Raw genomic sequence first — 16,138 nt, 5'->3', positions numbered from 1 at the left:
CCTGTTTTTCCATTGGGTTGTTTTTTGTTGTTGTTGTTGTTGAGTTGTATGAGCTGTTTGTATATTTTGGAGATTAAGTCCTTGTCTGTCACATCATTGGCAAATACTTTCTCCCATTCTGTATGTTGTCTTTTTTTTTCTTTTTATGGTCTCTTTTGTGTGCAAGAGCCTATACGTTTGATTAGGTCCATCCCATTTGTTTATTTTGTTTTTATTTCTATTGTCTTGGGAGACTGAGCTAAGAAAACATTAGTACATAAGATAATAATATTTTAAAAATGCTTTTTGCTATGCAAAACCACCTAGGCTCAAAAGGCTACAAATTGTACAATTTTACCATTTATATGACATTCTGGAAAAGCAAAATTGTAGGAATGGAACAGATAAACAGTTGTGAGGGGTGGGGTGAGGGGTTGAATACAAAGGGGAATTTTTAGGGTGATAGAAGCATTCTCTATGCTATTGAGATGGTGAGCACATGACTATGCATTTGTCAAAGACCATGCAGAGTGAATTTTACTATGTGAAAAAAATATAAAACTTTCAGAAGAAAATGCAAGTTCTGCAACTTGTGTTTGGTGATGTCAGGGAATCCCAGATGGAATGCAGAGTGTGGTAAATGAATCTGTTTTACACATGTAATGAGGTAACCTCAGTGAAGGGAGTGGGGAATCAAATAAACTGAACTAAAAAAATTAAAATAAAATGGACTAAAGAATTCTCTCAAATTATTAACAGTATCTAGGAGTGATTTTTATTGCTATATATTTGATATTTTTAAATGTTCTTTGGTAAGGAAATGTAACTTTTATAATTAAAAAATTAACAGTAAAAATAATAACATAAGATATTAGAAAGTATTTCTATTTCAATTTTTTTCTTTTACTAGGTTTATTACTATGATTAAGAATCAGTATGTAAGTAGTGAATATATATTCTCCACTCTGTACTATGCAAGACAGGTATACACAGACTCTGCTTTCGAAATCCTTAGTTTTATCAATAGTTTAGTAATCAAGACTTTATTGATAATTAGTGGCGGTAGTTTATAAATTAGAGTCGCCAAATGGTTTGGCAAGATAATATTGAGAAATAAGTATAATAAAACCTTATTATTAATTTATTTGATTATAATGAAAATTTAAGTATAATGACATACTTGGGGGCCTAATGAATATTCTTAAAACCGCTTACGTTGCTTGAAAACTGAGATGTAGTCTGGTAATTATGCAACCTGCTTCTCCTAGTGTTCTTAATTCAGCTAGATTAACTTTCAGTTTTCCTGATTTTTTTTTTTCTGATTTCATGTATATTTCGTTGTGTAGGAGATTATGTTTCTGTAAGCAATCCTGAGGGCAATTTTATAATATCCCAGCTCCAAGAATTGGAAGATCTCTTTTTATTGGCAGCAGGAACAGGCTTCACACCAATGGTTAAAGTACTGAATTATGCTTTGACTAATATACCCAGTCTCAGGTATGTCATTTTACATTTAATTACTGTCCCTTGTGAGGCTGTTAGATTAGTAGAAGGTATTCTAAATCTATTAAAAACTCAGTGGACTTCAACAGACATGTTCTCATCTCTTAGTCATCATTTCTTACTCTTCCTCCTCTACTCTAAGCTGTTTTATTTATTTGATTCCTTTAGTTTTGATACCTTTGATTACCTAATTGGCACTGAAAAACATTCATGCTAATTCATGGTTAGACTTTCCATTCAAGCATATTTTAAATATAATTGAAATAGTACTTTTGAATTGTTGTGTTTTCTTTTAAGGAAAGTGAAGCTGATGTTCTTCAATAAAACAGAGGATGACATAATTTGGAGAAGCCAGTTGGAGAAATTAGCATTTAAGGATAAAAGGTATTAAAGTAGTATTAGCTCTGTGTTTAAATATTTTCATACATGTTCAGTCAGTTGAGACCTTAACCTCTTTTCAGTTCAAGTTCTTAGTTGACCAGAAAACTCCTAACAAAAAGTAAACAAATCAATAATTCTCCTTAAAAAAATTTAAATGTATGTAATGTTAATACACCTTCCCCAAAGAAATGTATTAATAAAATATATAATGGACTTTATATTGACTTTTTAAATCAAAAAAAAAATTTTGGCTGTACCACATTGCTCATGGGATCATGTTCCCCAACTAGGGATCGAACCCACACCCCCCACATTGAAAGCTCAGAGTCCTAACCACTGGACCGCCAGGGAAGTTCCTGGGCTTTCTGTTACGTTATGTTATTTATAGTGAGTTGGGTTTCTTTGAAAATGATCCAGTGTAGTCAGTTTGGTAATTCAGGATTTTCTAATTATAATGGGGACAAATCAAATAAGTTTGGTAAGATGAGTTAAACAAAAATAAAGATGTTTTGGGACTTCCCAGGTGGTCCAGTGGTTAAGACGCCATGCTTCCAATGCAGGTAGCCTGGGTTCAATCCCTGGTCAGGGAGCTAGATCCTGCATGCCACAACCAAGAGCCCACATGATGCAACTCAGGATCCCACATGCCACAGCTAAGTCCCAGTGCAGCCAAATTAAATAAATAAGCAAACATGATTCTTTACTACAGGGTTTCTTAGAGCCTTTACCATCCATGCCAGTGCCTGTTGTGACTTTCCAGGAAGGGGGTTAATTATATTGTTTAGCAAGATTCTCTTCATTTTTGTTTGTTTACATAAACACATTAAATATCACAAATGATCCTCAGTAGACACTTTGGGAAATGCCAGTATAGTTCATGGAAAAAAATTTGAGGCAGGCTGAATTCAGTGGTAGAATGAGGCAGCAAGGACAGCACGGTAACAATTTGTTTCGTCAAAAAAGGAGCCCAAGCATAGAAAGAGGGTGAGATAGGTTAACAGGCATATGCTCCATCTCCCCTAAAAAGAGGTGAAAACAGTGTGAAATTCAAAACACATCTTTTAGAAGAAGAGCAAATTGAACAAGCTGTCATACATCCTGAAGCATTTTTGTAATCGTTAAAAACTATTTCTAGAATTGCAGAACTTCCTAAGTCACACAAAATATCTGACGTAAATGTTTGTTTTTGACGGTATGAAAGTGAAAGTGAAGTTGCTCGGTCGTGTCCGACTCTTTGCGACCCCATGGACTGTAGCCTACCAGGCTCCTCAGTCCATGGGATTTTCCAGGCAGGAATACTGGAGTATTTGATGGTATAGTATAGATAAAGTTCTCTGCCTTTTCAAAGGTAAACACTTCAGGAACTCAGCTATCCCAGGGCGTCTAGGTACTTCTGAGTATTTTCCAAACATCTTCACTAAGGTGATGCCATGGTTCCTTCTAGTCTTTTCCTCCCTGTTGTCTCCCATCCTCCCCCTCATTCTCTTTTAGTAAATAATTTGCACAAATTAAGAATGATGTGAATTTAATGATCTTTGAAGTGTTTTCTCTTAATATACTTAAAACATAATCCTAAAAATATTCATTATGTCTAAGTAGTTGCATGGCAATTTAGAGCCTAATTTAAACACATACAGATTCCTGGGTTTTTCAAGTGTCTTTTTCACTCAAAGTGGAAAATTGGAAGCAGTGTTTATGAAAAAACCTAAAGGCCTAAATTCTGGCTTTCTGTCTACCCTTTACTAGCTTGAAACTGTATTCAGAAATTACTTAGCTCTGTAGGCCTGTCTCTTTATCTTCGAAATAGAATAATGACATCTGTCGTACTTCCTTCCTAAGGCTATTGTGCGGACTAGAGAAGGCAGTGTAAATGGTTTGGAAACTGTGAAGCCCTGCCTCAGATTATTTGGATTGCGGTTAGGGAGGACCTCTGTGGACATGCATTTCATTTCTGTATTAACTGCTTGAGCTTCTTTTTCCTAAACAATCATTTAAAAGACTTTAGACAGACGTAGCTATACTTCTGTAGCTAGTTTTTTTGTTTTTTCTTTTGTACTTCTGGCAGTTTGGGAACATGGTATTTTGTAAGATCTTTTCCTTGTACAAGGAAAATTCATTTACTGTTATTTCAGCGAACAGCATTTCTTTGATGTAAGAACTAATTGGGAAAGGGAACGTGTTGGGGCCGCTCCGCAGAAAGAGAGAGGCAGTGGAACTTCCCTCAGCAAAGCCGAGGGGGTCCCGAGGAGAGGTGAGCCTGCTGTCCACCAACCCAGCCCCTCGGCAAGCGAGAGACAATCAGACGCGACAGGGGTTCCGTCTAAGCAGTTCTGCTTTATTGTTGTAAGCTCTTGGTTTATAAAGGCAAGCAGGGAGGGGTTTGCGAGGGACTTTCCATAGTTGCACCAATCACATTAAAGGTCAAATCATCATGTGCCGTCATTATAACAGGAGTCTATGGTGATCACGGGCTGTCTACCTGCACAGAAATCAAGAGAGCCAATCAAAAGTTTTGACGGACAACTTAGGCCGCGCCCTCATCTCTTCCGCCAGGCGCCATCTTAGCTCTAAACCGGAAAGCTAGCCCTTCTTTTTTCAGGTTTCTCATTTAGGGCCCCACAGGAATGTGTTGACAGCTTCTGAACACAAAGGATGCTTTAGCAACATCCCCTGTGTGTTTTTCTTTGCATGGTCCATGTAATTTGGGTTGGTGGCATTGTGTAGGCTTGAGGATAAGGAAAGGCCCCTTTTTCCCCACTTCTGGATGAGTGGCCCTAAGAGCACTCATCAGGTGAGTGAGACGCTCCAGTTTGCTGGGAGAAGTGAGAGTGTTTTGACTGCCAGCCCACCTTTATCCTCTCTCTTCTGCTGCCACTCCTGTGCGTTCTCTGCTCCCTGCCTTCTCTTCTGCCTTCTGGAGATACACTCGCCTTGCTGGAGGCCCACTACTGGCACTGATTTCCTGCACTGGCTGATCTGTGTCCCCTGGAGACTCATGGTCAGACCCTCACTGGAAAACACATGACTTCGTATGGGTACGTGGCTTTGGAACATTTATCAGGAACCTTCCATATTCTGAGACTAATGTAGATGGAGGAGAAACCTGGCCTTAAAGGCTTACAGTGGGTTTTGGTGATAGTGTTCATTCAAGGTATATAATTGTGGAGTCTCATACATACAAGGAAAGTAAAAGTGTAAATTTAATGTAACGTAGTTTTAATTGGTCATATCTATCATTTAGCTGGGCTTCCAGGGTGGCTCAGTGGTAAAGAATCTGCCTCCCAGTGCAGGCTGTCCCTGGGTTTGATCCCTGGGTCAGGAAGAACCCCTGGAGAAGGAAATGACAATCCACTCAGTATTCTTGCCTGGGAAATCCCATGGACAGAGGAGCATGTTGGGCTACAGTTATAAACATCATTTAGTTAACATTTGAGTCTTTATTTTTTATCTGTTAAATCACCCTTTCCTACATCTTGACTCTCCTGTGTCACTTCTCATTTTACCAATACATTTCTGATGACAAAATGTGACCCTTGAACACATCATCTTGGTTAGATTATTATTGGATTGTGGCAATAAAAACATGTGTGTAGTTAAATGAAATACTCTGTTCTCTGTAGGATTAGGACACAGTTTTCTAATCAGTCCTCTGTAGAACAAGGAGGAATAGGAAAAATGGATGCTGAGACTGGTGTGTAACCTAGTATTTTCATTTTCAGCAAGCATGTTTATCTAAATAATGTGGTTGGCAAGGGAAATTCTTTGAAACACAATTGTATAATGGAAACTTATTAACCTTGTGACCTTGGGCAAGTTACTTGATCTGATAGAGCTTCATTTTTTCCATCTGTGGAAAGGGACATCAATATCTACATCATAGGATTGTTTGCATATGGGGGCAGTGAAATGGCAGAGTAGGTGCTGGGCCCAGAATTAGTATATTTGTAACGTTCATTCATTCATGAAGTACTTGTGAGCGTCTGCCATGTGCCTGTTCCCCAGGGTTACAATAGGAAACAGGGATGTTGTATTGCCTTATTTTCTCATGCAGTCCAGGAAACAGATCTCTTCATTTTCCCACGTTGCTAATTTTACTAGAATTGCAGAAAATAGATAGACCATAAGTGCTTTTATAGGATGTTTCTGTTTCAATTCAGTTTTCATGCCATTAAGGCTTAAATGTGAGGGGAGAAAGAAAGCTTGCCTGAATTTTATCCAAATATACTATTACACTTGACTATTAACTCCAGTAATTGGAATTTGGTTCACGACATTCCAAGTTTAGGGAAGTCTCTTACATATACTTTCCTAAAGCAAAATGAAAGAAAAACAGAACATAAATATGTACAGCAACAGCTGTAGCTAATTATTATATAAACTGTGATCCAAATTAAATTTCTCGTATTTTTGTCTTTTATTGAGCAGTGCTATGAGGCCTGAGCAGTGTTATGGGGCCTGTTTGGCTCAGTATTATACATTGGTACTTCCCTTGCCCCTCAGTAGAATGCACCTACTCTGAGTTCTCTGCTTTTGCAGAATTAGTTTTGAGGGGAAGGACAGTTTTACAATGAGATTGACTCCTAGGTGGCATTTTGTAATACACAAATATAATAAGTATTTTCCTTCCCTTTCAAAGTAGTCATTTTTGAAGACAGTAACCTTATTTTAGTAAAGTTAGTAGCATATTCTTTTCTGTAAATAGTGGAATTTGATGGTTCATTGATTTCTGTATTAATTTCTGAATTAATATGAATTTATATAGAAAAATATATATGGGGAAAAAATCATCTGTAGTCTTACCATCCAAGTAACAATAATTGTCTGTATCTTTCCATTTTCTTTCTCTTTCTCCCCTTTTCCCCCTGCCCACACATAGTTATATACATGTATTATTTGTTTTCTTTTGTATTTTTTAAATCATGTAGTCCTACTGACTATACTTTTTATAACTACATTTTCTATTTAGTGTATTGTGTATGTTCTATGTATAGAATACTTTAAACGTGACTCTTGACCTGGAATGATTCTACACACTAGGGGGTTATTTATGTCTGGAAACATTTTTGATTGTAACAACTGATGAAGGGGGTTCCCCTGGCACCTAGTGGGTAGAGGCCAAGAATGCTGCTAAGAGCCTACAGTACACAGAACAACACAAGATGACAGAAAATTATTCTGCCCAAAATGCCATCAGTGCTAGTTGGGAAAATCTGCACTATAACATGGTTTTCAATAGCTTCATTGTGTTTGGTCATTGAGTTCATTGTTTTCCAGTCACTTGATCGTGTCTCACTCTTTGCTACCCCATGGACTGCAGCACACCAGGCTTCCCTGTCCACCACAAACTCCCGGAGCTTACTCAGACTCACATCCATTAAGTTTGTGATGCCATCCAACCATCTCATCCTCTGTCGTTCCCTTCACCTACCTTCAATCTTTCCCAGATTCGGGGACTTTTCCAATGAGTCAGTTCTTCACATCAGGTGGCCAAAGTATTGGAGCTTCAGCATCAGTTCTTCAGTGAATATTCAGGATTGATTTCCTTTAGGAATGACTGGTTTGATCTCCTTGCAGTCCAAGGGATTCTCATGAGTCTTCTCCAACATCACAGTTCAGAAGCATCAGTTCTTCAGTGCTCAGCCTTAGGGTCCAATTCTCACGTCGGTACATGATTACTGGAAAAACCATAGATTTGATTATATGGACCTTTTTTGACAGTGATATCTCTGCTTTTTAATATGCTAAGTTTGTCATAGCTTTTCTTCCAAGGAACAAGCATCTTTTAATTTCATGGCTAGAGTCACCATCTGCAGTGATTTTGGAACCCAAGAACATAAAGTCTGTCACTATTTCCATTGTTTCTCCATCTATTTACCGTGAAGTGATGGGACCAGACGCCACGATCTTAGTTTTTTGAATGTTGAGTTTTAAGCCAGTTTTTTTACTCTCCTCTTTCACTTTCATCAAGAGGCTCTTTAGTTCCTCTTTGCTTTCTGCCATTAGGGTGGTGTAATGTGCATATCTGAGGTTATTGATATTTCTCCTGGCAATCTTGATTCCAGTTTGTGCTTCATCCAGCCTGGCATTTCTCATGATGTATGCTGCATATAAGTTAAATAAGCAGGGTGACAATGTACAGCCTTGATGTACTTCTTTTCCAATTTTGAACCAGTCCATTGTTCCATATCTGGTTCTAACTATTGCTCCTTGACCTGCATACAGGTTTCTCAGGAGGCAGGTAAGGTAGTCTGGTATTCCCCTCTCTTTAAGGATTTTCCACAGTTTGTTGTGATCCACATAGCCAAAGGCTTTAGCGTAGTCAATGAAGCAGAAGTAGATGTTTTTCTGGAATTTTCTTGCTTTTTCTATGATCCAGTGGATGTTGACAATTTGATCTCTGGTTCTTCTGCCTTTTCTAAGTCCAGCTTATACATCTAGAAGTTCTCATTTCACGTACTACTGAAGCCTAACTAGGAGGATTTTGAGCATTACCTTGCTGGTATGTGAAATGAGTGCAATTTTATGGTAGTTTAAACATTGTTTTGCATTGCCCTTCTTTGTTATTGGAATGAAAACTGACCTTTTCCAGTCCTGTGGCTATTGCTGAGTTTTCCAAATTTGCTGATAGATCAAGTACAGCACTTTAACAGCATCATCTTTTAAGAGTTGAAATAGCTCAGCTGGAATTCCATTACCTCCACTAACTTGGTTCGTAGTAATGCTTCCTAAGGCCCACTTAACTTCACACTCCAGGATGTCTGGCTCTCGATAAAGGATTATGTCATCATGGTTATCTGGATCATTAAGACCTTTTTTGTATAGTTCTGTGTACTGCAGGGTAGAAATTCACCAGAAGAATCACTAAGTCAAAGTGTACCAAAGCTACTGATCCATTTTGACAAATAGCCTCTCAAAAGGTAAAGTTTTTCTGTATTCTGGGGACTAGCAATGTGTTGGTTCCTTTAAGATAGCAAAATCCAGTGATTCCAAAAGCATAAGGAAACTGAACAAAGTACTTGAATCCCTTCCTTTTCCTGCAGCCTGTGAGGCAACTCAGATATGTGGGTTCCCTAATCTGGACCCTAAACCATTTTCTGTTCCCCTGCTAGATTTTCCTCCAGAGGTGTGTTTCTTGGAATGTGTTCATGTATTCCCACCCTAAAGGGCTCTGTGATTAAATAGGTTTGAGAAGTAATGTATGTTCTGTTAGCTTCTTGAAGCTTAATATGAACTTACCATGTTCAAGGCTTTGAAAAATTCTAAAGAAATACCTTTTAATTTTCCCCCAAACTTACTTGATTAGGTTAGCTTCACCCTGCCTCCCATGGACTACCACTAACATTTGGAAGAACACAAGTGATTCATCAGATTCATTTTGAGAAATGTTTCTATAAAATGTACGTTTTATTTCATGTTAACGTCAGCTGTTTATGAGCTGTTTCTCCCGTGAGCAAATAGCATTCACCACAGTTTCTAGTATTTTTCTTTAGTTTAGAAAAACCAGGGAAAGCTGGGGCCCCAAATACTCTTGAAATACTGTTTTGTGGGTAGTAACAAGTCACTGAAGCTTTTTAGACAAAGTAATTGTGAGATTGGATCTGGGTTTTTAGGAAAACTAGTATAATAAGGATGTGCCAGGTAGATGAGGATAAGGCTAATAGAGCAGCATCTTAGACAAGAGATAGAAGGGCTGGAACTGAAGCTATGGCAGTAAAAATGGGAGGGCAGGGCCATGCATGTGTTAAGAAATAGGAATCAGTGGGTCCTGGAAGTTGATTGCCTTTGGAAGGAGGGAATATGTTGTTCAGTGACTTCAGGCTCTGCATGTGGTTTAGACTAATGAATACATTGTATTTCAAGATTTTTTAATCTCAAGTTGTTATCAGTCTACTTGAAAATAATTTCTTTTTGACAAGCTTGTTTACTTCCATTGACATTTAGACCTCATAGAATCAGGTCTCTTTCTCTCTCACATATATTGCTTTGTACTTTATAGATCCTCAAAATGTATTTTCTGATAACTTTTTCAAGAGTCCAAGTCCTTTCTGGCACCTTTGAGATAATAAGGTAGAAAGGAATTTCAGGACATTCACCTGAGGCAGTGCACCCCTGCATGCCTCAAAGCTACAAATGCTTCAGGCAGTAAGTTGCCTTTTAGAAAAATTAGGAAGTAACCATCCATAATAACCATCTGTATATCTTGATGTGGTATAAAAAATCCTTCATTCAGATATTCTTGAGTTAACTTGGGATTGCTCCCACTCCAGTTTAAGCTCTTTTCCAGTCCCAGGAAGAAGATCATTCAGTCCTGTCCTCCTCTTTGTGACCCCATGGACTGTAGCCCGCCAGGCTCCTCTGTCCGTGGGATTCTCCAGGCAGGAACACTGGAGTGGGTTGCCATCTCATTCTCCAGAGCAATTTTCCTTACCATCCTCTAAAACTGCATCCATGCCACCTGGTCTTTTTCTGTTGAGAGCCCCAAAGGTATACCCAGGGGACCAATATGTAAATAAATACAAAACATATAAGGAATTTATACCATTTACATAAGGATCACAGTTATTTTTCACCCTTTGGTAGATGCCTGTAGAAAATATCCCACTGACTAGGCTTTTTTTTTTCTTTTTAAAGCCGCTTATTAAAGGAAAAGCAGGATTATTTTGTATGACAAAGGACACCAATATTGATTTACATATCTTAGCAGTTTTATTACAGTGACAGGTTTATTGGAAAATAGAGGAGGCAGAGGAGACTATCTTTCATTTGTAATTTAACAAGGCAGTTGCTGTCTTCCATTGCACTGTCTATGTATAATTAGAAATGTCTTAAGATAGTGATTCTGCAGCTGCTTTTGAGTCCCCTTTGATAATCTGATGAAAGGTTATGGACCTTCCCAGAAAAATGCTCTCACAAATTCACATACATTTTTATATGTAATTTCATAGATACCAGCATATGGCTTTGCTTTTCCAAGTATAGCATTTATTTTCAACCAATATAGCTTGTTCAATAAATTCCTTTATTTATTCATCAAATATTTTTTGCACATTTGTCTCAAACCAAGCCTGAATATAGTGTAGAAGAAGATAAACAAGGACTCTGCCCTCATGAAGCAGTGAACAGACATCACATTCCAGAATTGTCTAACACTTCCTTAATTATAAGTGCAGGGAAGGAAAAAATGTTAGTGAAAGAATGTTTTTGGGGGGTGCTGTTTTGTATAGGGTGGATTTGAATCACTGCTAAAACAAAATGGGGATCTTGAAAGCAAGAAATAAAACATGTCTCTATAGGTTTTTAAATATAAAATCAGATTATTCAAATTGTAAGAGCATGTAGTTTTTCCCACCTAGAGACTGGGTCTGCTGAGAGCTGGGACGGCTTCTCTAACCCCAGCTGGACCCTGAGCTGATCTGTATGCTTGTCCCACCCTCGCCCTCCCAACCCCGACTCCCATCAGCTTTTGGGAGCATTAACCTGCTGCAGTGCAGCCAGGCAAGGACCACTGCACCAGCTGCCTCCTGTTTCTGTTCTGGTGTTTGGCTACCCAGGTCACCTCACAAGAGAAATGATTCACTTCAGTGTTTTCTTGAGATTAACATATAATTAATTTCTGCCACTATTGAGAAAATACCTAAATTACTCAAGCAGAAAATGTAGCAAGGCATTTGATCTGTGCTGCTGAAAAATGATAAGAATTAATGGTGTTTGTGAAAACAGAGCAAAGTGACCAGGTACAGCTTAGAATTTTCAATTTGCTCTGGCTCTTCACCAGCAGGTCACATATCATATTACAGAGCTGTGGAAAGAACTGGTCTGGAGCTCCTTATGAGACTTGGTTTGATGTAATTCTTTCTTTTTTGTAATTCTGTACCCTTCTCAAATGCCTTCCTCCCTGTGTGCTGGCCACTGCGGGTACAGCAGTAACCAGTCCCTGCCCTCATAGAGTTTCTCGTCTTATGGGGAAAGTAGACATTACTAAAATAATCATCTCGGTGGCCACCTATTTACAGCCTCATTTAAGAGTGATAAAGAAGAGGAAAAGGGAAACGTTTCTACAACACATGTAAGAAAAGACTTAGTGGAACAGCAGTGCTTCCCTGGAAATGATGCTTGAGCTAAGAACTGAACGGTAGCATGCGCGGGGATGACCCAGAGAGATGTTGTGGGGAGGAGGGTGGGAGGGGGGTTCATGTTTGGGAACGCATGTACACCTGTGGTGGATTCATGTCAATGTATGGCAAAACCAATACAAAATTGTAAAGTAAAAATTTAAAATAAATTAAAAAAAAAAAAAAAAAAGAACTGAACCGTAGGGTGTGGTAGAAACATTACAGGAAGAGAACAGGCAGGCTGTGGCAGTGCAGGCTGAGAAGAGAGCACAGAGTTAGGAGCTAGGACTGGGGAGAACTAGGATATGAAAGGTGAGGCAGATCAATCTCAGGTTTCTGGTTTGTGCACCCCACGTGAGTGGGGTGTGGTACCATTCACAGCAGTGAAGCCAAGTGTGGCTCAGGGAGACTGTATGGTGAGGTGGGGCTATGGAGACAGTAACAGAAGAGAGTCAGATAGGCAGTTGGTTATCAGAGTCAAGGACTCGGTTTGAGTCAGAGATTAAAATGCACATGTCATTGGTCATGTTCTTTACTGAGCAGATTAATAGAAGCATGGAGCTCTCTGAGCTAACTTTGAGCTTTCTTTTTTTTTTTTTAATTAAAAATATTTTAATTTCAAATGATTTGGTTTGTAGGGTCTCTAAAAACCACATTCTCTATCTTGGATATAGTCATCCTCGGTTGAATTCAACAACTGTTTATTGAGTGGAGTACATTTATATGTAGGTAGAATGTAATTACACACAGGTCATGAACCCAGGTTAAGCTCTCTCTGAGTTCAATAAAAAATGTCAATTTACTCTCTTTTCTGTACCAAAAGTTTATGTTAAATAACTATGGATTTATTTGTATCTTTTTGTGAAACCTTTGTTTACAATCCCTTCCAGAGCTCTTCTAGCAAGTGTATCAACCTTCCTATATTCAGTTGTTCTCCAGAGGAGAAAAAGATGTTTTAGTGAACTTGAAACATGTTCATGATATGTTTAACATAATAAACTTTTTAAAGAAATGTTTCTTTTCTCCAGATTTGAGGTTGAATTTGTCCTCTCAGCACCTACTTCTGAATGGAGTGGCAAACAGGGATACATTTCACCAGCTCTGCTATCTGAATTTTTGAAAAGAAGTTCAGACACATCCAAAGTCCTCATCTGCCTTTGTGGACCAACGCCATTTACAGAACAAGGAATGAAGTGAGTAGCAATGTGGTAGGAGAAAGAACTGCAGCACTGGTGAAATGACAACCTCCTATAAAAAGCAGTTGATGTGGCTCCTGTTCATATGAACCTGCACTTTAGTAGTCTGTCACAGTGTAAGAAAATAATGACGAAGTGTTTCATCTGTATGCAGTGAAGGGTCGGAGGCCCCAGTTATGCACAGAGTTAAACATGAACACAAAAGTAAGGCACACCCAGCTCTTGATAGCCTCTCCTAGTGGCAGGCAGCATGAACACATTCATAGAATGGGTGCCAGATCTTTTGGGGGGCGCTAGATTCAACCTCTCCTTCCACCAAAGCTTCATAATATATAATAATCTTTTAAAAATATATCATAAGCTGTGTTCATCTCATTATAGCTTTTGATCCTCCTTCACTCTCTGCTGCTGGGTGAGCATTAGTCAAAGAGTTGAACTCTGCACAATGAAAAATCAGTGGTGTAACTATCTTATTTAAAAATCTCCTTGATCTGATTTAACTCTAAAATGACACTTTAACGTGTTTTGGTTAGATATAGCGATAGCCACTGTTATTGGGTTTCTAGATGATTTTAAAATACTGCTGCCTTAAATGCTCTCCATTTCCTTGTTTGGTATATGTCTGAACCTAACACTTTCTAGACAGTTTTCTCTCTTGCTGTTTTATTTTTAATTATGAAAAAGACAGGCGGTGTGGCTGGAAAGGTAGGATGGGGTTAGATAGTGAGAGGCTTGCCTGCTATACCACATTGGTCCTTTTGACTCCTGTGCTATCCTGGCCCTTTGTGTGAATGTGTGTGTCTGCTCTAGAAGCTACCAGTTTGGGTTGGAATCCCAGCTCCACCACTTACAGTCACCCTGCAGTCATTAGCTACGAGCCAAAACTTTCTAAACTTTAGTGCACTTGTTTATGCACACGTGTATGCTCAGTCGCTTAGTTGTGTCCCACTCTTTGGGACCCTACAGACTGTAGCCTGCCAGGCTCCTCTGTCCGTGGGATTCTCCAGGCAAGAATAACTGGAGTGGGTTGCCACTTCCTCCTCCAGAGGATCTTCCTGACCCAGGGGTCAACCCCACATTTCCTGCATCTCTTGCACTGACTGGCAGATTCTTTACCACTGCCACCTGGGAAGCCCCATTTATACAAGGGAATAAATGATAATATATATGCAGGCGAAGTGCTTAGCACAGTGACTACGTAGAGTGAGTTCTAAATAAATGTTTATTTTTTTCAGCAGCATTTTAAACAGCTACTTTTAAGATTGCAGTCTCCTTTGATAGTGTTTTCCAAGTTAAATTATACTTAAGCCGTATTTCTACTTTTCCTATTCAGTGAGGGAAAATTAAGATAGAATGCTATAGTATCAACGCCTTACTTTGAAAACTGATGAATAAAGGGGAAAAAAGGATTTATTCTGCCTTTTCTATATGAGCTATACTACTGTGTAACCACATGATAAGTGAGAAGAAGTTATTCTTTAGAGAATTCCTTGGCTGATAAAGAATGATAGAAGTAGGATGTCATCAACTTCAGTCCCTAATGAACTAATTGATCTGTACCTAGATCATCAATGGTGGTTTGCATCCCAAAAGAGAGCCAACCAGGTATTATGTGCCTCGTGATGAAAGAGCACGATCTATGACATAGTCTGGTCAAAAAGAACTGAACCTGTATCTGATCAGACCTCTAGATCTGATTATTAAATTTAGGGAGATAAAAGGAAAAAGGAACATATTATTAGAGTAAAGCCACAGGGATACAGCAAAATCAGAACCATGGGGGAGTCAATTTGTGAAAATCTCATTTTGTCAACAAATAAATTGCAGGACAGAGAGAGATGGAGGGGATCTTACAGCTCAAAAGATGCCTAAAACACATATAAACCAGTCACAGTGAATAGACTTTAGTTGGATCTTGATTCAAACATACTTTTAAAAACTATAACACTTATGAGACAGCTGCAAGTGTGAACACTTACTAGATATTTGATGACACTAAGGAATTGTTGTTAATTTTTTAGAAGTGAAAATTATGGGGTTTTTTAGATAGCACATACTAACTGGGAAATATGAAAAAATACTATGGTTATAATGGTAAACTTTGATGTTATTTTATTTTCAAGCATCTTCCATAAGAAACATGTGCTTTGTATTTGTTTTTCAGGATGCTGCATGATCTGAACTTTTCCAAAGATGAGATCCACAGTTTTACAGCATAATGAAGAGCTGTCATTCAACTGTTTAATCTAAATTTGTGATTACTTAAGGTTTTTTTTAAGAGAACATTTTTGAATATACTAAAAGGTTAACTAGAATCCAAGTTTCAGTTTCTTAAACAAAAACAAATGTTTCTTCACTATAGATACCTTGTGGACTTTATTTTGTACCTTAACTTATTTTACTACTGATATTTGTCCTGAAAAGTCAATCATGGCAACAAGTACATATAGGATTCTTTGTTATGAATCACAAAGTTCGTTACCATGTAAACTGTATCACTGTTCTACAATAAGCTCTCGTGTTTTATGACATGATAAAGCAAATGATCATTTTGATCACATTTCTATGCTGTACAATGTCTGATTAGCAATACAGATTAAATTTTACATTGCACTGTTAACTCAGGAAATGATTATTTATGTCCTTGTTCTTACTATGAAAACGTGGAATGTTATAACTTATTAAGCAATCCAAACATTTTGTGTCTATGGCCTTGATACCGAGTAGAATAAAAATATACTTAAGTACTTTTTAATCTTTGTCATAGAAATGTGTTTGAATGCATGTTTGGGGTGGTATCTAAGGAGAATTTTAAGAGGCAGTGATAAAAGATTCTGAAGACACTTCACACAGGTAGTTTTGGATTAGATGTGTTTAGAAACTTAGATAACTTTGACAGCTATTCTTAGCCAAAACTAGAGGCATCGGGAAAGATAATGGAAGTGTAGCCTCTGGTCCCATGGCCTA

The 16,138-nt window shown here is 38.2% G+C and overlaps 1 protein-coding gene across 1 annotated transcript in view; it reads left to right on the top strand.

The window, feature by feature from the left end:
* Window positions 1-15,926, top strand: part of LOC120862765 (cytochrome b5 reductase 4) — a 115,845-nt gene extending 99,919 nt beyond the window's left edge. Inside the window, exons 13-16 of the mRNA XM_040238864.1 lie at window positions 1,326-1,476; window positions 1,780-1,866; window positions 13,004-13,168; window positions 15,336-15,926. Of these exons, the coding sequence (XP_040094798.1) occupies window positions 1,326-1,476; window positions 1,780-1,866; window positions 13,004-13,168; window positions 15,336-15,390 (458 nt within the window). The 3' untranslated portion in view covers window positions 15,391-15,926. The remainder of the gene's footprint in view (window positions 1-1,325; window positions 1,477-1,779; window positions 1,867-13,003; window positions 13,169-15,335) is intronic.
* Window positions 15,927-16,138: the final 212 nt, after the last annotated feature.

Source organism: Oryx dammah, unplaced genomic scaffold, assembly GCF_014754425.2.
Source record: "Oryx dammah isolate SB20612 unplaced genomic scaffold, SCBI_Odam_1.1 HiC_scaffold_4, whole genome shotgun sequence".
NCBI lineage: Eukaryota > Metazoa > Chordata > Mammalia > Artiodactyla > Bovidae > Oryx > Oryx dammah.
This window is presented reverse-complemented; position numbering and strand designations above follow the sequence as displayed.